At 41.3% G+C, this 23,397-nt stretch overlaps 1 protein-coding gene across 6 annotated transcripts in view; it reads right to left on the reverse strand.

The window, feature by feature from the left end:
- The window catches only part of TASOR (transcription activation suppressor), an 84,846-nt gene that overhangs the window by 52,633 nt on the left and 8,816 nt on the right, over nt 1–23,397 (reverse strand). For 5 of the 6 annotated variants that reach the window (XM_073644605.1, XM_073644602.1, XM_073644603.1 and 2 more), the window contains exons 4-12: nt 20,905–20,977; nt 20,481–20,572; nt 20,086–20,244; nt 19,645–19,775; nt 17,779–17,853; nt 12,683–12,714; nt 10,490–10,595; nt 10,297–10,400; nt 10,098–10,201 (exon numbers count right to left, since the gene is read on the reverse strand). In XM_073644605.1, coding sequence (XP_073500706.1) covers nt 10,098–10,201; nt 10,297–10,400; nt 10,490–10,595; nt 12,683–12,714; nt 17,779–17,853; nt 19,645–19,775; nt 20,086–20,244; nt 20,481–20,572; nt 20,905–20,977 — 876 coding nt within the window. The remainder of the gene's footprint in view (nt 1–10,097; nt 10,202–10,296; nt 10,401–10,489; nt 10,596–12,682; nt 12,715–17,778; nt 17,854–19,644; nt 19,776–20,085; nt 20,245–20,480; nt 20,573–20,904; nt 20,978–23,397) is intronic. The other variant, XM_073644604.1, reaches the window with a different exon arrangement.

Raw genomic sequence — 23,397 nt, forward strand, 5'->3', positions numbered from 1 at the left:
TCTATGCTGACTACTCCCTGGTAATCTGTCCGCTACACACAGCGAGTCAGACCCAACTACTCCACATCCAAAAGTTAGATTGTAGCATCAGTTTAAACAAGCTCGAGCAATTTTATCATCTCGGTCTCTGTATCTCACCATGTCTTCTAGTTTGCACTAGTTATCAATAACCGCAGAAATCGGACCAGCATGCCAACTTGGAACCGTGCCTGGATTCCGACTAGGCACTCAAGATAGAGACATGATCAACGCCCCGGTGTCGGGGCAGTGATCCAGTCCCTGAAGGTAAGGGATCTCTCCTTTCAGGGCTCCCATCTGTTTGAGACCAAGATGCACAAAGATCATCTGAGATGATCCCACAGGCTAGATCAGAAGACCTGCTAGCAAAGGTTGCATCAGGCGTTCTCCCCCCTCCCCTGTTGTCTTCCATTTGCCAAAAAATGCCTACACGCCTCAAGAAATGAAGAAACCTTCCTTTAAGCCGGTCCTCACGGCCAGTCAGACAATTCCTCCAGTTACAGAGGCATCCCGTTTTGCTCAGCATTACAAAGCACCCTACCCAATTAGGAACCATTTGGGGTAGGTGGCGGTTTTCACTTTTTCCAAGACATGCAGTTTCTGCATTTCCGACACATGGTTCTGAGAGGTCGTCGCCTCTTCTCCAAATGAGCAGACTCATCCTTGTTCTTGAAGCCTTACAGGGCTTTTCCTAGAACTGATCCAGGACATTTCTTTCCTAGTAGCAATACTTCCTTTAGACCAGTCTCCAGCTGGCAGCATTCTCCTGTCACTTTTCGTTCCTTGTATCTCTCCAAAATAAAGGTGGTCTTCGTCCAGTACCTTGCTTCTCCCTAAGGCAGCAACCTCAATGAGATTGTTCTACCTCTGTCTGTTGCACTCATCTGACTGAATAATCTTTACACAAATTAAACGTGATGCACTGCTCTTACCACTATCTATCAGTGACTGACTGCCTCTGAGATGTTCAGACTCTGTCCTTCTGGAAGGATCTCGACATAGTCTCTCCATCCTAAAGAATTCCATCGTTTGCTGCATGCATTCTGCCATTCATGAAGTTTATCCAGGAAAACACCAAGGTTACTTACCGGTAGCCGGTTTTTCCAGAACCCATGACAGCACACATGAGAGAGAATCCGCCCATCGAGGACAGGAAACCATCTAAAATAAAAGGGCAGCACCCCTACCCCGCTTAAGTTGGTTACAGAGCATTGAGAGGACCTACATAAAAAGAGTTATACAAAAATCCAACACCACATGACATAACACCCAGCTAGCGTGCACACCCATATGGTGATAAAAAAGGGGGGGGGGATATGCAGGTACTGTCATGGGTTCTGGAAAAATCAGCTACCGGTAAGTAACCTTGGTGTTTTCCCTTCACCCATGACAGCACACCTGAGAGACTTTTGTAGAAAGAAACACCTTAAAGAGGGACCACCGCTTGCAGCACCCTTCTACCAAAGGTTAAGTCAGTTACGTAGGATAGATCGAACCAATAGTGTTTAAAGAAGGTACATGGTGACGACCAGGTAGCAGCCTTACAGATTTGCTCTATTGATACCTCTGCCTTCTCTGCCCAGGAGGTAGCCATGGCTCTGGTGGAGTGAGCCTTGATGCCGTCAGGGATCGGGGTGTCACTGGCAGAATAGGCTAAGCAAATGGCCTCCCTATTCCATCTGGCTATAGTCCCTTTTGTCACCCCGCAACCCTTCCTACTCCCCTGGAAAGCTACAAACAGGGATTGGCCTCGTCTCCACTGGCTAGTTACATGTATGTATTGCAATAGAGCCCTTCTAACATCAATGTTATGACAATTTTGTTCTCCTGGGGTCTTCGGGTTGTCACAAAAGAAGGGCTGAACAATTTCCTGAGTTCTATGAAATTTGAGCGCAACCTTAGGAGGTATGCTGGGTCAGGTTTCAACACTACTCTATTATTATTTATTACTATAGCTCCATTTATTCCATGGCACTTTACATCTGAAAAAGGGCTATACATACAAGAACAATTACAATAGCCTCAAATATTTGTGTATATGAAGGATTTATGGATAGGGCCTGTAAATCGCTTACTCTGTGGGCTGACGTTAAAGCCACCAAAATAATTGTTTTGAGAGTAAGGTATTTTGCCGACAGCTCCTGAACTGGTTAAAAGGGTTTCTTGGTTAAAGGCTCAAGTACCAGATTCAAGTCCCACGGGTGCGCCTTGGGTATAGAGACCAGCCTGGACCTACCGCAGGATTTGATGAACCTTGCACTCCACTTATTAGCTGCGAGGTTGCAGTTATATAAAGCCCCAAAGGCTGATATCTGGACCTTAAGCGTGCTGGTAGCTAGTCCTAACTCGAACCCCTTCTGCAGGGACTCCAAGATGGCGTTGACTGGAGGTTTTCCTAGAAAATGTAAGAATTTTTTCCATGTTCTACCGTAGATTTTGGTAGTTATGGGTTTTCTGCTCTTTAACAGTGTAGAAACCAAGCCTGGTGAAAACCTCTTGCCAGTCAATATGGCCCTCTCAAATTCCACACTGCAAGGTGGAAACCCTTTACTTGAGTGAAATATTGGTCCCTAAGCAAGAAGGTCCAGGATTTCCAGTGGGATCCATGAGTCTGATAGTGACGACATTCTCAGGAGAGAAAACCATGGTCTTTTTGGCCAAAAGGGTGCAATGAGAATCACTCTCGCCTGATACTCCCTGATCTTTCTCACTCTCCACACTGTAATCATTCTCCGGGGTGGTATGCGGTGATATATTAAATAACCAAATTTTATTAAGATAAGCATACAACACGTTTCAGCTCTTTTGAGCCTTCTTCAGGTACTACATATAGGCTACTACTGCTTTGTGCATTTTATATATAAGGTCAGTGCATATCATTTTTGGGCGTGTGTTTTACCAAGGTTTTAAATCCTTCACTCCCATTTTATCAAGAGCTTTACAAGCATAGAAGTATAAACATTAAAAACTAATCTGAATGAAACCAAATAAAAATTTTTTTTTTTTCCAATGTCTTAAGAGTGGAGGAATCGTCATACAAAATCGTGCCGATTACCTAAGGGAGGCATACAATATACTCTCGGGTGAGAGGTATTATGGGAAATTGGATATAGATCCCTCAAAAATTTTTAAGGAGGATTATGACAGCCTGATTAATAATGCCTTCAAACAAAACATCTTAAATAGAAAAGAAAAACTATTTTTAACAAATAAACTTCCAAATAAGACCCTATTTTATCATCTACCAAAGGTCCATAAAGACCTATTGAATCCACCAGGGCGCCCAATTATATCAGGCATAGGATCTTTGACCTGCTACCTGTCAAACTAAATAGTTCTGTTCTTACAAGAACAGGTCAAGAAATTACCATCTTTCCTGCTAGATTCTAGTCAACTTATCACAGAATGTAGAAATGTAATATGGGAGGAAGACTGCATATTTATAACCATGGATGTTAATGCACTCTACTCTAATATAGAGCATGATTTGGGTATACAATCAGTTGCATATTATTTATCAAAAATAACTGATATGCCAGAAAAACAAAGGGTGTTTTTGTTGGATGGTATAAAGTTTATTTTGGAGCATAATGTGTTCACCTTTCAGGAACATCAGTATATACAGCGGCTTGGCACCACAATGGGGACTCAGGTTTATGGGGAACTTCAAGTCCACATCGCCAATCTGCCAGCCGCCCTATTGTCATCATATAACATTATCGCCACTATATAGACAACTTGATCCTATTTTGGAAGGGTGAAGAGAAGGCGGCACAAGAGTTCATTAGAGCAATGAACACGAATACCTGGGGGATCTCCTTCTCTGCAGAGTTAAAGAAAAAATATTTTTTTTGGACCTAGAAATTAGCCATCAAAACAAAATCATTACAAAAACCTTTTTTAAAAAAACTGATACTAATGGCTTTTTGGATAAAAACAAAATATTCCTTTAAGTCAGTTTTCGCCGTATCAGAAGAAATAATACCAATGATAAAGACTATATAGAACAATAAGACTATATAGAACAATCTAAAATACTGTATAATAGATTTATGGATAAAAAATTCCCTAAAAAACTTATGGGGGAATTTCTATCCAATTTAGAAAAAAAATCAGGATGAATGCCTCAGCAGGAAAGGAGTTAAAGAATATCAAAAAACAAATGACAAAGGGGAGGAAAATAGTGGGAAGTGGCGATATAATTTTATTACTGCCTTCAACAGTGACAACATCTAAATAAGAAATATTTTAAACAAATATTTTAAACAAATATTGGTATTTGTTGAAGAATGATCCATTTTTAAAAAATTGTATACCAGAGAAGCCCGGGATTACTTTTCGCAGGGGTCATACAGTTAAGAGTATTATAGCACCAAGCAACCTCAGAAAAACATCAAACGAGGGACAAAAACTACCAGAGAAAAAATTCTCTAAAAAACATATGGATGTAAAACCAGGGGTGTATAGATGTGATTCTAATAAATGCTGTAGTTGTAACAACATTGGACATAATAGCAGATCCATTACAGCCTACAGCACTGGAGAGACGTATGAAATCACACAGAATCTAACATGTGATAAGGATTATGTCATATCTGTGATTACCTGTGCCTGTGGACTACAATATGTGGGCCGCACAACACAACCCCTGCGTGCCCGCATGAATTGCCACAGGCACAAAGCCAAAAATGGAATATTAGAACATAGTCTATGTTTAAAACATAATAAACAATTTAATGTTATTGTCACCCCAATTGAACAAATAAGTTCAAAGTGTTTAAGTGTTTAGCAAAAAAGGAAAAAGGATAAATGAAAAAGAAAGGAGGGAATAGAAGAGAAAGAAAAACCCACATGTATTTATTTTGTTAATTTATTTATTTTTTTATTTTTTAAAAGGGGAAAAAGTGGGAAGAAAGGGGAGGAGAGAGAAGGAGAAAGGGAAGGAAGGGAAGGGGAAAAAAAAGTTTTTTACTGAGATATGAATTTTATACATGACATTGGAAACATTACATTTTTTAATTGGTTTCATTCAGATTACTTTTTAATGTTTATACTTCTATGCTTGTAAAGCTCTTGATAAAATGGGAGTGAAAGTTAAAACCTTGGTAAAACACACATCCAAAAATGATATGAACTGACTTTCTTTATATATAAAATGCACAAAGCAGTAGTAGCCTATATGTAATACCTGAAGAAGGCTCATAAGAGCTGAAGCGCGTTGTATGCTATGTTAATAAAATTTGGTTATTAACTATATCACCGCATCCAGCCTACCGGGTTCCGGGAACGCATACCACCTGGAGAATAATTACATATGTGGTTTCCTACTGAAACACCTTGAGTGCTTTCACAAGTGCCCAGGATTATGCGGCAAACCGTGAACAGGAGGAACCTACAACTAACCCACCCAATGGAATTATTGACAAGTTTATTATGACATCAAAAAGGTGAGTGCAACCAGCACTGATTTTATATATACTTGAATCTTGATACTGCACTTAGATTCTGCGCTCTCTCCCCTCTCTCCACTTTTCTTATTTGATCTTTCTCACTACAAGAGGAATCATAGCCATCAGAGGGAAGGCGTAGGCCAACTTGAAAAGTTCCGTAGTATCTGGAGAGCATCTATCACCAACGGGTCTCCCCTTGTGTCTAGAGAACAGAACCTCTCTACTTTTCTGTTTCTGACGGCAAATAAATCGATCTCTGGCAGCCCCCATAGCTGTACTATCTGCTGGAACACTCCAGCGTTCAGGGCCCATTCCCCTTGCGTCAACTTGCTGCGGCTTAGAAAATCTGCCCTTGTGTTCTCTATACCCCGTATGTGTAGTGCCGTGAGAGAGAGGAGACTTTGTTCTGCTATCTGAAAGAATCTGCTCACCGCTTCTAGAAGGGAGTGGGACCTTGTTCCTCCTTGACAATTTATATATGCTACGGCAGCTCTGTTGTCCGACAAAATCCGACTCTGTAGCAGAGGAAGGAAGGCCTCCAAGGCGTTCTTTACTGCCCATAGCTCCTTTAGATTTGATGAGCTCTCTCCTTCTGGGACTGACCATGACCCTTGAATTATGTGGTCACTCGGATGCGCCCCCCAGCCTGAGCTGCTTGCATCGGTCGTGATGACGTTCTCTATTGGTGTGCCCCATTGGACCCCGAGTGTTAGATTTCACCTGTCTGTCCACCACAGGAAGGAGTTTCTGACTTAAGGAGAGATGTACCTTTCCTTCCGAACACCCTTTTAACCCTTTTAACAATTTCTTTGCGGACAGGACCTCGCACTGGAAGTGTCTTGCGTGAAATTGGGCCCACCTTACTGCCGGAATGCATGCAGTCAAGGTTCCTAGCAGGGACATATCTGGGTTTTTTATGGCCACCGAGACCAAATTTACGATCTTGTCAATCTTGTTTTCAGGCAGAAGACAAGTTTGCCTCTCTGCGTTGAGAACAAACCCCAGGAAGGTCTGACTCTTTGCGGGCTCTAGTCTTAACTTTTGGGTGTTCACCAACCAGCCTAGATTTTGCAAGATGACAGTGACTTCTTGTAGTTGTGTAGTACAGTGTTTTTCTGAATTCCCCACAATAAGGAAGTCGTCTAGATAGGGTATGATGATTAGGTTTCAAATGCGTAGGAAGGATGTCATTTCGGCTATCAGCTTGGTGAACACCCTTGGAGCCATTGACAGTCCGAAGGGGAGGGCTCTAAATTGGAAATGCGGGCACTTTTCTTGAATGTAAATAGCAACACTTAGATATTTTTGGTAATCTTTCAGATCGATCGCCATAAAACAATTATGATAGAGAAGTTTTATTGCTGTATTTACAGACTCCATCTTGAACGTATGGTTGCTTATAAGACGGTTGAGGTCCTTTAAGATTTATAATGGTCCTGTATGAACCGTCCATTTTTTTATCAAAAAGAGAGAGAATAAAATCCCCTTCCTTTTTGATCGTCTGTAATTTCGCATAAGACTTGTTTCTCTAACCGGCTTGAAATCTCCGTTTCCAGGGCCCTTGGTTCCTCCGGAGACTTCCTGACAGGAGTCATCACGAAAGAGTGTCGCGGCTTCTGAAGGAATTGAATCTTCAGTCCATCCCTCACTATGCTGAGGACCCAGGAACTGGAGATGTTCTCCCAGGCTTGAACAAAATGAAACAGTCTTCCTCCTACTTGTGGCCTGGCGTCATTGTGGAGGTTTCTTGGAGGTGGAGGAGCGACCTCCGAACATATATCCGGATTCCCTGTTTTATAAATCCCACTATCTTTTCTCTCCTAGGAGGCGACCTCTATTAAATTTCCCCCTCCGAAATCCAGGGAACCCTTTTTTTTTTTTTTTGCTAGCCTTCTTCCCAAAGAGAAATTGGCAATCGCAGGGTATGGAACACAATTTAGATCTTGATTGTAAGACCCCAGGGCATCCCTTGAGCCACAAAACGCGCCTTGCTGTGTTTGATAGACCGGCCGACCTAGCCGCCAGTTTTACAGGATCAGCAGAGATATCTGCTAGGAAGGCTGCCGCATCATGGGTAAGGTTGGATAGATTTTTTTCCCCTTGAGGTCTTTTTATCTTTTAGCTGATCTTCCAACTGCTGCAACCACACAATAAAGGAACGAGCAGTACACATTCCTGCAATAGCTGGTTTTAGACCTCCCGCTGCTGATTCCCAAGTATGCCTTAAGAAGGTATCTGCCTTCTTGTCTAAGGGGTCTCTAAGTACCCGAGTCCTCAAAGGAGAGTGCTGATCTCTTTGATGACCTAGATACAGAACAGTCAATTTTTGGTACCTTATCCCAATTTTCAGAGTCATTTAGCTCAAAGGGATCCTTCCTTTTTGAGGATGAAAACAAGGCCCCTGCTTTATCTGGCTTCCTCCATTCTCTATTGATAAGTGCCTGGACCTTGGCGTTTACTGGGAAGGTGTGTTTTTTTCTTTTCTTCCAACCCTCCAAACAGGTCTTCTAGCGACTTAACGGATTTATCCTCCTTTAACCCCATAGTGGTTCTGACAGGTTTTACCAATCTATCGGTGTCTTCTATAGGAAAGTATGGTCTCCCCCCTCTATCACTGTCTGAAAAGGATGAGGGTGAAGCCTCACTACAACACTGTCCATCCAACAACGCAGGAGGCAGAATCAGAAGAAGAAATGGGTGATTTTTCTTCTCTTCCTCAAAATTGTTTTAAGGGAAGCCTCTACCTCCGATCTGATGACAAACCTGAGGCTAGCTGCAAAATCCGGAGTACCCTCACAAATGGTTCTCTGAACGCAGTCCGAGCAGAGCTCCTTCTGCCAGTCTATCGCTAGAGGGCCTTGGTATAACACACATTCCTTGTTCCGCTTCTTGGCGGTAACTTTCCTGGGTTCCTCATGGTGATTTAAACACACAATAGGAAGCCCATTAGCAAAATATATAGTGACATTCACGAAGATCATTCACCCAGCCACGAAGGATACCAGAATTGAAGTCTGTTTCAGGATACGCGACGCATCCCTCTTGGAGACCGTGAAGTCCTCAGAAGCTTTGCTCCTCTGACTGAGACGGCTGCTGCTCTTACCGCTGGACCCGCTCGACCAGCAAGCAGACGGAGGTGGTGATGAAGGTGGTGGCAACCGTGGTGGCGACAGCTGCTGCTCTCTGTCTGACATGATAGAACTTGTGGAGCAGTGTTCTGACCCCAAGTGCTCCTTTATATAGGGAGGTGGGCGGGGCCAGCCACCTCCGGATTCCTGCGGCCTCCTTCCGGTTGATTTCACCCCCGCCCCCAACCGCAGCAGCTGACACCACCAGCATTTGCCATGTCGGTCAGCATTACACAGGGCTCCGCCATCTTTTTTTGGCGCCGCCCCCGACGTCACCGAGGCATGCCCTACACAGAGTGCCCCGCACCGCGACGTTAGAGGCGTGCAACCGCGTCACTTCCGGTCACGTGCGCGGCAGGGGGAGGGCAGCACGGTGGTGTACGGAAGCTTAGGACCTCTTCACCACCCGCACGTGCAACAGGTTCCCAGGGAACCTGTGGACGGCGCTACCAGCACCTGAAGGCCGGCGCCACAAACCCACAGCCTGTTCTTCCAGCGCCGGTACAGGCCTGGGTAAGTTGATGTTCTCTCTTGACAGCCGCCGATTTCTTCACAAGGATTCCCATCAAGGACAGGAAACCAAATGAAGTGGGGGAGAGGTGCCGCCCTTTTATTTCAGATGTTTCCTGTCCTCGATGGCTAGATACTCTCTCAGATGTGCGGTCATGGATGAAGGGAAAAGACAGGGTTGCCTCTGCCGGCGTTTAGGCTCAACACACCCAGGTGGTGGGGGCCTCCTAGACCATTCTCGCCATCAGGCTTTGCTGTTCCGCAGCTCTGTAGGCTGAAACTTGATTCTCCGTCCACATGTTCTCAAACTTTTACAGGGATTTTAGCTGATGCTAGACCGGGTAGAAAAGTGCTGCAAGCAGCAGGCACCCAGGTTATGGCCTGAGGGATCTGCCTTAAGATCCCATAACCTTTTTTTTCCTGGCTTTCTTCTGTTTCCCACATCCCATGGTTTTTAAATATCCCCCAATGAAGTCATAGAAAAAAAAAAAAAAAGATTTTCGGACCATAAAATCCGTTTCTCATAGTCCATTAGGGGACACAGCACCAACCTTGATGGCTCTTTAGGTTTCATTTCTTTTGCGGTTTATGACTTCTTGTTCTGCTCTACTGTATTGTACTTAATAGTCGTATAGCTCCTCCTACAGCTTTCTCTCTAACTGGTTTAGTCCGGTATTTGCAGGTGGGTGTAGTCTGCAGGGGAGGAGCAGACTTTCTTTGTATGTAATTCTTAGTGTTGATCTCCTGGTGGCAGCAGCATGGATTTCTGTGTCCCCCCCCCCCCCAATGAAAGCCATGAGAAAGGGATTTTACAGGAAGTACCAAAAATCTTCTTCCTTTCTACCACAAAATCCCTTTCTTCCTGCCAGCATTCTTCAATTAAGCCAGGTTTAAACACTATTTACCTGTAGATTACCATTATGTCAGCAGGTAAATCACATTTCTCGAGGTGACAGGTACCCTTCAACACCAAAAATAAACAAAATCTTACCAGTTTTTCCTTCTCCAATTTTTGTAGTAAACTCTGCAATTCTTTTCCTGTCTTGGTCTTGTTAGACACTTCATAGAGACGACTATATATTCCACCTTTTAAAACTGAAAAGACAAAAAAAAAGCAGTAATTAAAAAAATATAAAAAGGGCAGTTGTATTAATCACCGTACCACATTCTAATAATATCCCCAGGCTCACCTTCCTTACACCTGCTGTGGGTTTCCTTAAAGAACAGCAATGGTGGAATTCTTCTTTTAATCTGCTCCAGGCGCATAACAATGTCCAAGTCCAGTTTATCAGGCCTAGGGTATGAAACGTATTACATTTATTGTATAGCAAGGAAAACTGAACAACTCTAACATGCAAACATAGAACAAATTGGGGCACTCACAGTTTGTATGGGAAAAAAGGGCCGCTTGTGGATTTCAGAGAAGCAAGGCATAGAAGTTTTCCTTTACTCAAAAGCTGCCCTCTCCATAAAATGAAACTGCTACGGTCTACAAAAGTAAAGAAATAATTATGTTCAATATTGGAGTTGCATATCAATAACCATTATACTATACAGCATTTAGTTAAGCAAATACATATAGCGCATCCAAATCATAACTTTAAATATCCAATATAGGTAGTCCCTGGGATAAGGTAGGTATGATCGTAACTTGAATTTGTATGCAAGTACAAACAGATGCAGGGATGACAAAAATACAAAAAGGAAACTCATACCTCATCACTCCAGTCTCCAGCTGCCCCCAGTCCTCTTCTACCTTCCATTGTACTCCTTTTCTGCAAACTCTTAATTATAGGCTGCATCAAGGGCTCAGAGGTCAGTGCATGTTTCTAAGGTTGCAACTTCAAGACATGCATCGCGACCTTATAACGAGCAGTGACCTACGAGGCTGAAACACAGCTCGAAGTCCTGACCTATAATGAAGAGGCTGAAGATGCGGCACATGATGGCAGAAAGAGGAGGACCGGACAGCAGGCAGCCAGGTAGGTGAGCAGAGGCATTGTTTTTTTTTTACATCTTACGTTTGTAACACGTTAGAGGCGAATGTAAGTTAGATGTTTGTAACTCGAGGACTGCCTATACATGATTTAGATGGTAAACAGTACTTTTTTTCACATTGTCCTGCCTGTATATTCTGTTAAAGGAGTTGTCCACTACTCGGACAACCTTCTCAATCCTTATGTTTCCTCTTTGTAAAAAAAGCACAGCGCTGGATACCGGAGAAGATGGCAGTAGGTGAATATTCAGACACACTGACACGACACTACTCTCACAGGCTTAGTGGGAAACAGTTAATGGTAGGGCTTTTTTAACAGCAAAAGCTGGAGTGAAACCAAAAAATAAAAAAAACACATTTTCAGTAACAAACCAAGGTGTTCAATGGTAGTAATTGTAGGAATGGAATCTTATATTCTTATGTATTACTATTCTACTGAAAAGCAGCAAAGAATCTTTTAACAATGTATAAATGTCAAAAAATGTCTGCTCCTCCATCAGCAGGTATTCTAGGTCAGAAGTGCTCGTCAATTTGTGAGGAAAGCTGGCCTAAAAAGTGAAAGTGCTCAACCCCTTTACGCTATAATTCTGGTTCATTTAGTTTAGTAATCTACACCAGTTTCTGAATTTCGTCAGTGTTTTGGGGAGTAGACCCTAATCCAGTTTTCAAGTAGATGATCCAGGTCTCAAAAGTGTGTAATAAAATAATCTTGTTTTCTTTCATATCCTTAAAATACAGGACAGTAACAATTGAGATAAAACCTCAACTCCTTAGGACTCAGCATCCTTCGTCATGTAACCCTAAACCAACTGCAAACACAATTCAACTAGTAAACCACTCACGTGGTCAATCTGAGGAGGAGTCATAAAATTTAAAGGCCGTGTAAAGCACCACTCCAGCGTTTGCTTTTTTTGGTAGTGCTTCTAATCTAAGGTCCCTGGCCCTACTCTCATACTTACCTGCCGCTGTCTTCACCTTTTATCACCGCATCTCCAGTCTGTCTTTGGCAGTTTGTGACTTGCTGGATCACTTCAGCATTTCAAGCGAGTCAGAGGTCACAACTCAATACAAGTCAATGAGAGCTTCATTCTGGCCCTCAGACTTGCAGTGAGACCTTGTGACGCAACTTCTGACTTCCGGACAGTCAGAAGTTGCTGTCACAAGATGGCTCTGTGGGATTGGAGCGGTGCCGGAAAAAGGTGAAGTCACTGTAGGGCGAGTATAAGACTAGGGGCAGGGACTTTACATTAGAAGCACTACTCCAGCGCTAAAAAAAAATAAATAAAGTGGTGCTTTAAGCATATAAACCACAGCAGGAGGTCTCTTTCCTCTTCTAAATGGGACATGTTCCCCATAAGAAAAGGGATAACCCACAAGAAAGCAGATTCCCCCACGTGCCGTACTCCGCAGCAAACCAGCCCAACATGACCCAAACGCCACCCACAGATTATCACTGTATTCCACAAGCAAACAGCACCCCACAGGCAGCAGTCCTTTCAAAATGTGTCCTGAAATCGCAATTATAAATGCATATTGTAGACTTAGTATGGCATGGAATTGGCTTTATTTCACATACATACCATTATAATGATCAACACTGACGTTTACTGGCCTGTTTAAAACAAAAAAAATACCATATTAGGTCAAGAAAGAACTGGACTATTATCGATTTTATACTAGAAAATTATTCAACTGTATGGAATTTGACAAACTTTTCTGTCTGACAAAAGAGAAAAACATATGTTAGACCGGGTGAGGCAGTTGTACTTACTTGGAAAATCCAAAGCAGAATGGTATGGTGTTAAAATAAGCATTTTAGAAGTCCAGCTAAGGAGCGCGAGAGCTCATTAGTCCCAGTTTATTTACTATCTGCCCACCCAGCCTGACTGAATGCTGCAGCTGTTTCTGAGTAGTGTGAGATCTCAGCAGCAGCGTGGAGGAACAACACACTAAGAAGCTGCCAATAAGGCCATTTTGGTGGAATTTAAGGTTTTTTCCAGTACTTTTATGTTAATTACCTATCCTATAGAGATTGGTAGGCTTTCGGACACTCGACAACCCCCAATCAGCCTAAAGATCGATGTAAACAATGAATGGAGAGGAACACCACAGCTCCATGCATTTAGTGCCTGCTGCCAGGCACTGGAATGCAGCACCTATTCTTTTAATCCCTTGCCACCATCGCCAATTTTTGTTTTTTTTCTTCCTCTTCTTCCAAGAGTTTTAGCTTTGAATGACATCATTTTCCGCAAAGGAAAATAACAAAAAAAAGTGTAGTGAAATAATGAAAAAATGCAATATTGCCATTTTTGGGGATTTTGTGTTTTAATAGGATTAACTGTGCAGCTAAAATGACTAGGCAGCATAAGTACTATTACAGTAAAACCAAACCTATCAAGTGGTTTGGTTAAAAAAAAAAAAAAAAAAAGTGTGTCTTTATTTTCTGAAACTCTAAGGCTGAGTTCACACGATGTGTATTTAATGCGTTTCCGCTGCGTTTTTGCAGCTGCGGAAACGCATTAAAAAGCATGGTAGAAGGGCAGCAATGTTCCCCAATTGAAATCCGCATGTGCTGTGCCCATGATGCGGATTTTTCCTCAGCGTAAACGCTGCGCTCAAAAATAAGCAGAATGTCAATTAATTTTGCAGAAACGCGGCGTTTTCGCCGCCATTGACTTGCATTAGAACGCGCCAATTCCGCAAGACTGCATCTGTACTTGCGTTATTGGCGCGTTCTAATGTGCGGATGGTACCCGGGTGTGGAGGAGAGGAGAGTCTCATCCACACCCAGGTACCATTAAAAAAGCTGTAAAACAAGAATAAAATAAAAAATAAATATATACTTACCTTCTGTCGGCCCGCGCAGCGCTCCTGCTTGGTTCTCGGCACTTTGCAGTGAGTTGTAGGACCTGCGCTGACGTCAGAGTCATGTGACGGGTCACGTGACGCTGACGTCGGCAGGTCTTTCAATTCAAAGTTGCCGGCAGCCGGGAGAACGGATTGAGCAGGACAGCGCGGGCCATCGGAGGTAAGTATATACACTCTCTCGGGTCACACTATATAAATCCATGCCGTTTGCATGGATTTATATAGTGTGACCTAGTTGTCGAGCACTTTCCAGGTGATGCTAAAATCGCCTGGAAAGTTCTTGTCAATCTGCATGCGGAAAAGCATGTGAATCCGCATGTGGATCCACATGTATTCTGCAGGAAAAAAGCATGCACAATCTGCATGCGTTTTTTCTGCCAGGGAGATGCAGAAATGATGCAGAAATTTTCTGCTTCATTTCTGCATCGTGTGCACATACCCTAATTTTTCCATCGATGGAGCTGTGCAAGAGTTTGTTTATTTGTTTGGCAAGCTGATGTTTTTATTGATAGCATCTGGGAGGTAAATATGATGATTTGATCAGTTTTTGTTGCATTTTTTGGGGAGAGGTGTGACCAAAACACTAAATTCTGGAATTTTGATTGCTGCTGTTCCAGGCAGATGCCGGCTGTATAACACTAATATATGGTGCAGGCTCAGCTGAGCCAGCTTCATGCACCTGACGTGTGCCATACATGTAGGACAGATTTCAGAAGGATATATTCATAGCAATTCAACCATTAAAGAAGCACTTCCATCAAAGTTTTTATCCTCTTAATATATTACAATCATATTATATAGCACTGCGTACTTACAATTGCTAATTCTGCATTTCTACCCAGCTAATGCCTCTGTCTTCCATTAGGTCTATGACATCACGTGAATAAAAACTGACTAGCTGAATCCTAAGCTTTATGTAGAAACAAATGGTCAGTTTCTCCTGCATGATTCATGGGTCACTGTAAATATCCCAGGCAGGAGGGAGCAGCTGGGTCAGGAGTTGAAGAGGGGAATGAGTCATACAGGGAAAAGAGACTTCCTGTTTCCACATAGAGCAGAGAAAAGAGAATTTACTGTGTAGAAAGGCAAAATGAGCAACTGTAAGTGCACAGTGCTGTATAATAAGGTGACTGCAATATATTCCGATAAAAACTTTGATGGGAGGAGGAGTGCTTCATTAATATTGCATTTTAAATGTTGGCGCTGTTCAGAATATGGCATGCATAATGTGTTAGAAGAAAAAGTAATAGAATTGCAAGATAACTGGGAATATAAATACTAACATTTTTACAACAAAAAGGTTACAGCGGCAAATTAACACTTTTTTTTTTTTATAGTTTACAATTGATGCAGATGGATTATAAAATTATATATAATTATATACACAGAAACCTATACAAACACACAGACATCATGTATACACACACACGCACCAGTACTATAATAAAGCTTTTGAAGTTACACTTTTAAGTTTCTGTGTTTCATATTTGTCACATGTTCATGAGCCAGTTCCTGGGCAGGATCATCATTCATACACTACACTTCATGGCAGGACTTCTGGAAATGCATGCCACGTGTCAGCAGCCCTTCCATGAAGTGGGGCATGACGGATATCCTTTATACAATCCACTTCATCGTAAGACCAATGGCAAGTTACTCGCTTTCACCAAGATTTCCTGTAATCCTCCAATGTTCATTTACATATGACAGGCATCAGAATAATAGTTATTATAAACCACAGATATGTTTGATTGTAACTTCCAAAGCGTCATATATTTATATTGGCAGTTTCCAAAGCTTGAGAACCTGAGCGATTCACTTTAAGCCCTCTTTCCACAACCAATTTTCATTATTGTGCTTTCAGTGTTTTCCTCCCCTCTTCCAAGAGCCATAACGTTTTTATTTTTCCGCCGACAAAACTGTATGAGGGTTTCTTTTTTTGCCAGACAAGTTATAGTTTTAAACGTCAATATTCGTTTTAACGTTGCAGGAATAATGGGAAAAAAATTCCAAGTGTAGTGAAAAAAAAAATGCAATTCACTCATGGTTTGTAAAAGATTTTACAGCATACAATTCTGTGGTAAAAATTACTCTGCCTCATCATCAGTCTCTAGGTCAGTAGGATTACAGTAATACCAAACTTGAGTACTGTATATATTTTTTTGTGAGAACAAAAAAAAAAAATTTTAACAAAATTGTTACCGCATTGCCATTCTCCGAAACACACAACATTTTTATTTTTCTGTCGATTGAGCTGTGAGGGCTTGTTAATTTGAGCTATATACAATATTTTGATCTGTTTTTATTAGAGAGGAGTGGTGACAATAAAAACCACAACTCTGACATTTTAATTTTTTTTCTCATAGTGTTTACCGATCAGGTTAATTTCATTTTTTTTTTTTTTTATAGAATGTGGTGATAGTAAATATTTATTTTTTTACATTTCTTTACTTTTAATGAAGTAAAAAAAAAGGATATGAATTTTTATATATTTTTTTTCCCTAAACTTCGTTACAATATTCTAGTATAATGTAAATTCCGGTCTCCTTTGAAGCTCAGTGTATAGTCTAAGCTTCAAATGCCATAGTAACCAATAAGCACCCCGCGATCGCATTATAATGAGACACGGAGCTGGTAAATGCCAGCAATGGCACATGTTCCATTTAAATGCCGCTGTCCGAGATTAACAGCAGCATATAAATGATTCATGGCTTAGCTCCGACTGAGACTGTTGAGCCACGTTTACATGTTCAGTATTTTACATCAGTATTTGTTCCATTCCAGATTTTGGCTTACAATCAGAGGAAAAGTATAATAGAAACATGTCACCACTTCTGTATTTTTCACCTACTCCTGGTTGTGGCTTACAAAGACAGATGTAAAATACTGAACATGTGAACGAGGCCTTGGTAACACATGCCAGCTACGTAATACAGAGAGTTTCTGCCACGTGTGGAGAGAGCTCAGTTCTTGCGCCAGTGATCACATACATGTCTGATTTTTTTTTATTTATTTATTTATTTTTTTACTAAGAGTGCACAGTTCCCTATCCTCCCAACTGCTGCTATAAAGGTTCGTCAATTGACGCTGTAGCAGTGAAGCTGGCCGAGATCATGAACTAAGAGTGCCCTCCATTGAGGCTAGCTAGCCTCAGTGAAGTGCTTTCTTTCAAGTACTGCGCATGTGCATCCATTGCCAGACTGCAGCAGTGGCTGCTGGTCCCTTGGCAACAAGCAGTAAAAATTAAAAATTAAAGTTTAGCAAGGAACGTAGGGGCCAAATTTTTAAATAAATTAATTGCAAATTTGACTTAGTAAATGCATCCATCTTGGAAGATGGGAAGAAAATAGTAATTGCTCAAGAGGTTAACAAGTGTACACTTTCAGACCCTATATACTTCATAAAATCAGATAACCGGACAAGTACAACAGCTATTTACAACCATGTCTACGTTCATAAAATTTTATGACAAAAGTCACATGCAACTATAATTAGCATTCAGTCTTACATACTAAATACATTGGAAAAATTAGGCCAAACCATGCCAGATTAGTGTATAGCACATCTACAAGACCTTGTGCTCATTCCGTGAAAAGTTGTCAAACATATCCACTCTTAAAAACACAACAGGCAAGGATTAGGGATACAAATCGATTCACACTCGCCAACTTCGTGCAACTTGATCATCAGGTTATTACTAATTATTGAATTTGCTTGCAATGTTTTTTTTTAATCTCTATACTTATCACTATGACAGACCCTTAACAGCACTATGTAAATATGTAAAATGTACAGAATTCATACATACCGCACATGCCTATGTCTGCACACAACTTCCTCCTCAAATCCATCAAACTTACATGAATGCAAAATCTTTTTTTCCCTTGCAAATATGAAAAAATGATAGTGTGAATTACACAACCTAAAATGTTTTCTATAACCAAAACTAAAAGTATTTTTAATAAAACTGCAAGAACGTAAAGAATGAGGGTACGACTTTTCAGTACAAGAACATCGGTAAAGACATGGCCGGGAGTCCATTAGGCAGGTCCCTACCAGCTTCTTCTAGCCCAGCTAGACTGGCAGGTCTCCGTATGTGTGTATAGGGCGAGACCTGTCAGTCTAGCTGAGTGGGAGGGGACATACCTAAGCAACAAACCACCTTTGTCCCTGGCAGTGCTTTCAGTGTTTTATAAGTAAAGCGGATGACTGTTATGCAGTATCCTGTTGCAAATTCATTGTGCCCGGACCATATGTGACAACATGTGATTGGGAATTCCTTATCCTCCCCTATACTTCAGTAACCCACAATTGTCAATCCCTAAACCTAATCTGAAAAGGCCAATGAAGTAAGAAAAGAAAGTCAGCTCTGTGAACCACCATAGAGCCTCTTCCTTAGCACTCTATGCTATGCAGTTCCTATTATTCCAAGACAGGGGTGGGGAACCTCAGACCCCCAGGCAATTTCCAACCCTTGCTGACCTTTGATCTGGCCCCCAGGCAGATTCCCGGGGACCGCAGTGCTTGGACCAGCAGCTGTATTTTGCTAGCGGCCGGCCCATTAATTTCTTCTTGCTCTGTGAGCATGCACACACAGTGTTCACTACTGAATGCTGAAGCGCATGCAATGAAAGATTACATCCTTACTTTGTGAGTGGAGTAAGAGCGCAATTTGTACTACCCCCAAAAGGATGGTGTAAATATCCAAAAGATTCCCCACCCCTGCTCTAAGACAATATATGAAATAAAACTGACAACTAAGCATTATTACCCTGGTTAATGGGGCTTGACCCTAGACCTTGCGAATAAGTACTGACAGTGTTGAAGAAATGGTACACGAATGACACAAAGGGAAGAAAATAGTATTTACTAAAGATGAGCACTTTCCTGGTCCGGCATCTAGTATGGTCCTCTGCGGCAGCCGGCTCTTCAATTCAGTGCCTGGCATCTTTAATCCAGCATCTTGGGTGCCAACTAGACAGGGTGACATCATGAAGTTGCGGAGCACCAGAGGTGCTCATAATGCTGGAGGAAGTAAAGATCAGCTGCCAAAGACCACCACAATGGAAGCAGGACCAGGGCAGTGCAAACTGAATTGCTCATCTCTAGTGTTTACTCAAAGAAAGGGCTGGAAGCACCTGGTATTAATAAAGAAGCGGTCATAGGAGAAGTTCCGGTAAGGACTGAGATAAGGGATAGTGTAAAATGTACAATCTTTATTAAAGTGTGTTCATGTTGGGTGTAAGTGCTTGGTGCAACTTAAATTCACAATCTTCAGTGATGGAAAACATCCGGTTCAGAGCCGATAAGTGTCCTGGTTAGGCTCAGGGCGGTAACTAGTTGAGCCTGCCTATTTTCTCAGCCCTTTAGTATGGAAAACCCCTTTTGTTACAAAGGGTATGTATGCCCTGATCGGTTAGGTGGTGTAATATGTGATCTAACGTTCACATATCACACGCGTAAGGTGATGAAGACCAAAATCAAATGTTCAGCTTCCACGGTCTGCTTCCCCGCCCCTTAAGACATTGAAGAAAAGAGCTCTAATTTCATGCGGTTCCCTGCATCAAAAGAATAAGGTCCATTGCATTGAGGTCTGGATGCATATTGTCCATGGTGAATAACATTTTTGTTATTAATTGGTAAACAGGAAACAAAATGGAGATAAACTACTAACCCTGGCAGAGGTGAAGATGGTCTTCTGGTTGGTTTCTGACCGGTCTTGTATAAAAATGACACAACAGCGTATGGACACACGTGGCGAGGTCTCTTGAGAATTTCATCAAATCCATACTCATAGAAATAATACTAAAGACAGGGAAATTATTTTAGACAACTGAAGATTATGTTTTTATTTTTACATTACATATACACAATTCAAAAGATTTTATTATAAGATGAAGACTGATATTGATGGAGCACAACAGGATAAGAATGGTGTTCAATGTGATTTATAGCTATCTTTTTTTTTTTTTTTTTAAAGGTGCTTTAATATGGACTATATCAAAAAGCAGAACAGGTCTTTCCTTTATAATTATAATTCAGTCTAATATGTTGAAATTTATTGAAGGCTGGGATTTTAATCAGCAAGTGCACATATATACAGATAAAATGGTACCTGGGAACGCTCAAATGCCCTGTAAGACAGCAGGGTTGTGACCGCATTCATGTTCTTTAACACATGACACTCATGTTTAGGCGCTGGATCCAGAATGGTAGCGCCAGAAAAAGACTCCTGGTTATTCCTAAAGTTATCATAAACTGCTTTCATTTTTCCCTATGAAAAATAACGAAACATAAACCAGATTAAATTATATTGGGGAATTTGTATTGAGAATGTCAAAAATGAAGTAATTTCCATGTAAAACTGCTAAGAGATGGCAAGTCGCTCTCAAAACATAGCAATCCCTTCCTTCTAAAGGGTGATGGCGAGATCCAGGTTATTCTCACTTTTTAATGACAGCATATAAAAAAAATGAATAAATATAGTTTGTGCCATTCAATTAACGTTACCTTTATTACTTTAAATATGAGAATACATCCTGTTGCTCCTACTTCTAAAGGATTGACCTGCAATAAATCAGCGCACTTAGACAGGTACACACCTAGAGGTAAAAAAAAAAAAAAAAAATCAAAACAAACACAAAAACAAATTATTTCCGCTTGAGCAAAATTTAGGTCTAATGTTACTCAAAACCTAAAAGAGAAAGCCCAAGGCCTCAAAAAAGGATTCATGGATATTCGCCTTGAAGGATAGCAGACCTTTTGGCACAAAACTTATTGAATAAGAGTCTGAAAATCACACTTCTATTCATCTGTATAGTCTCAAGGGGAGGCCACAGCTAAAATCCATTGATTGGTGCGGGTGGGGAGGTAAACTTATTTACGGTTCACTAAAGTCTCCTAAAATAAAAAATTAAAAATTCCAGTAACTTACCCATTGAGGACTTGCCAAGTGTGGTTAATTTGGAATTTCCCACTTGTAACCCTTTCTCACTTATCGTTTGCACCTAGAATTAAAAGCATGTCCATCAGAAGGAGTTTGGCATCACAGTAGTGATGAAATCAAAGAAAAGGGGAACTGCATATTAAAACCACAGACTGCTGTTAGACCTCCAACCAACCTATACGGGTCATTTCAAGTGCACCCATTTCAGATAACTTTTCAAAACAAGACGTCATATGCGACCTATATCTTGCATTTTTCACCATTTTTTGCTATAATTTTCAGTTATTTCTGAGTTAACTCCTGAACACCGCACACTGGCAGAGGGATTCCTGCTCTCCTGTGTCTATGTAGCACATATTCAGAAGAGGCGGCAGCATGGAGGATATTATACGGTAGTACTGAGCAGTGTAGCTGTGAACCCAAACACTGGCGTGAGGCAAAACACTACTAGAAAGCAGCAGCACAATAGGTCTCTCTGCCGAGGCTCGCTCTGCTCCACCTTCCAGAGCTTACAGTCTTTAGCTTTTGGCTTGTTTTTTTATGTTAGGATTCAGGGCTGAGCAGAATAAAATCGATTTGTAAGTGGAGAAAGAAGCAGATTTCTCAGAAAAAGTACTTCCATTCATTTGGAACTTTAAAGGGGAAGTATACTTTCACGTAACTTTTCAGAATAAGCCACTATGTGCAGGACGATTAGCACGATTTCTGGTCATTGTAAGATTTGTATACTGCATTTTTTCACCAGTTTTATCCTGAAATTGACTGAACTGTTAGGAGGAGACATTGCTCTGATGTCTCCCATACACTAAAAGACACAGAAGAAGGGATTTTTGCTTTTTTTCCTTAAGCAATACAAACGAAAGCAGCAGCGTGGAGGAAATTATGTAGCAGTCATGAGCTGGAACTGTGCAGATGTGAATCCAGAACTGGATAAGGTTGTTGAAATCTGCACAATCTTTTTTTCCTTGCCTTTCACTCTGATACTCACTACTCCCTTCCCATACATTTCAACATATTGCGCACAATTCAACATCTCATTGTGCGGGCAGGCCTGCATTTGAGCAAGACCGTTTTAAGCAGTTTTTTTGAGTTAATGAGATGGTCAGGGGAAAAAAAAAGTCCCTGATGATATTATTACTACAGTAAGTTTCACATTCAATTGTAGTATTAATTAATGCAAAAATTGATGAAGGCGAAGTTCCAATCCAAGACCCACATTTAAGTCATAGAGCCAGCCATTTGGTAGAACAGTTTGACCACCTGATGTGTATGGCGGCCTCCCAACTATTCAACCAACAGATATTGGGGAAGAGTAGGAAGAATCAACTAGTGTGAATTTGAAACTCCCAATATTTTTGTTCTCCTGCAAGATAGCGGCTTACTTCCCTTTTCCTGTTGAAAACACATGAACACTTGTTTTTTTTTATGGAGAGTTGCCAGTTGAATGAGAGCACAGTTGACTATCGAATGTAGTTTTTATCTGTATTGGAGTGTATTCTCAACCTTTGTAGGAGTTTGTATTGCTTTTATATTTTCTATCCTTCATTAACAATCTGTTTAGATATTTTCTTTCATTATAGATGGTATGCTTCTGGTGCTTTCCATTGCTTTTGATTGTTGAGTAACACATGCCCTTTATTGACTCATGTTTCCCAAGACAGGTTCCGCCTTACCTCTAAGTTAAACCTCTTTCCTAAGCTCATATTGAGGCCTTGGTGAGCACACAAGAGGTCATGGTCCATCCATTTGACGTCACCTTGATGCTGGTCGATATTTTATGAAAAATGTATACACCAAGTTAACCAAGGGCCTCACTTTTTTTTTGTCATGTGTCGCATTAGTGGAATTCATGTATTAAATTTTATCACAGTGTATGCATACAGTGGTGGCCAAAAGTATTGGCACCCCTGCAATTCTGTCAGATAATACTCAGTTTCTTCGTGAAAATGATTGCAATCACAAATTCTTTGGTATTATTCTCTTCATTTAATTTGCTTGCAAGGAAAAAACACAAAAGAGAATGAAGCAAAAAATCTAATCATTGATCATTTCACACAAAACTCCAAAAATGGGCCAGACAAAAGTATTGGCACCCTCAGCCTAATACTTGGTTGCACAACCTTTAGCCAAAATAACTGCGAACAACCGCTTCCGGTAACCATCAATGAGTTTCTTACAATGCTCTGCTGGAATTGTAGACCATTCGTCTTTGGCAAACTGCTCCAGGTCCCTGATATTTGAAGGGTCCCTGATATTTGAAGGGTGCCTTCTCTAAACTGCCATTTTGAGATCTCTCCACAGGTGTTTTATGGGATTCAGGTCTGGACTCATTGCTGGCCACCTTAGAAGTCTCCAGTGCTTTCTCTCAAACCATTTTATAGTGCTTTTGGAAGTGTGTTTTGGGTCATTGTCCTGCTGGAAGACCCATGACCTCTGAGGGAGACCCAGCTTTCTCACACTGGGCCCTACATTATGCTGCCA

This window comes from Phyllobates terribilis, unplaced genomic scaffold (genome assembly GCF_046119375.1).
Source record: "Phyllobates terribilis strain yellow unplaced genomic scaffold, ASM4611937v1 Scaffold_8__6_contigs__length_399053987, whole genome shotgun sequence".
Lineage (NCBI taxonomy): Eukaryota > Metazoa > Chordata > Amphibia > Anura > Dendrobatidae > Phyllobates > Phyllobates terribilis.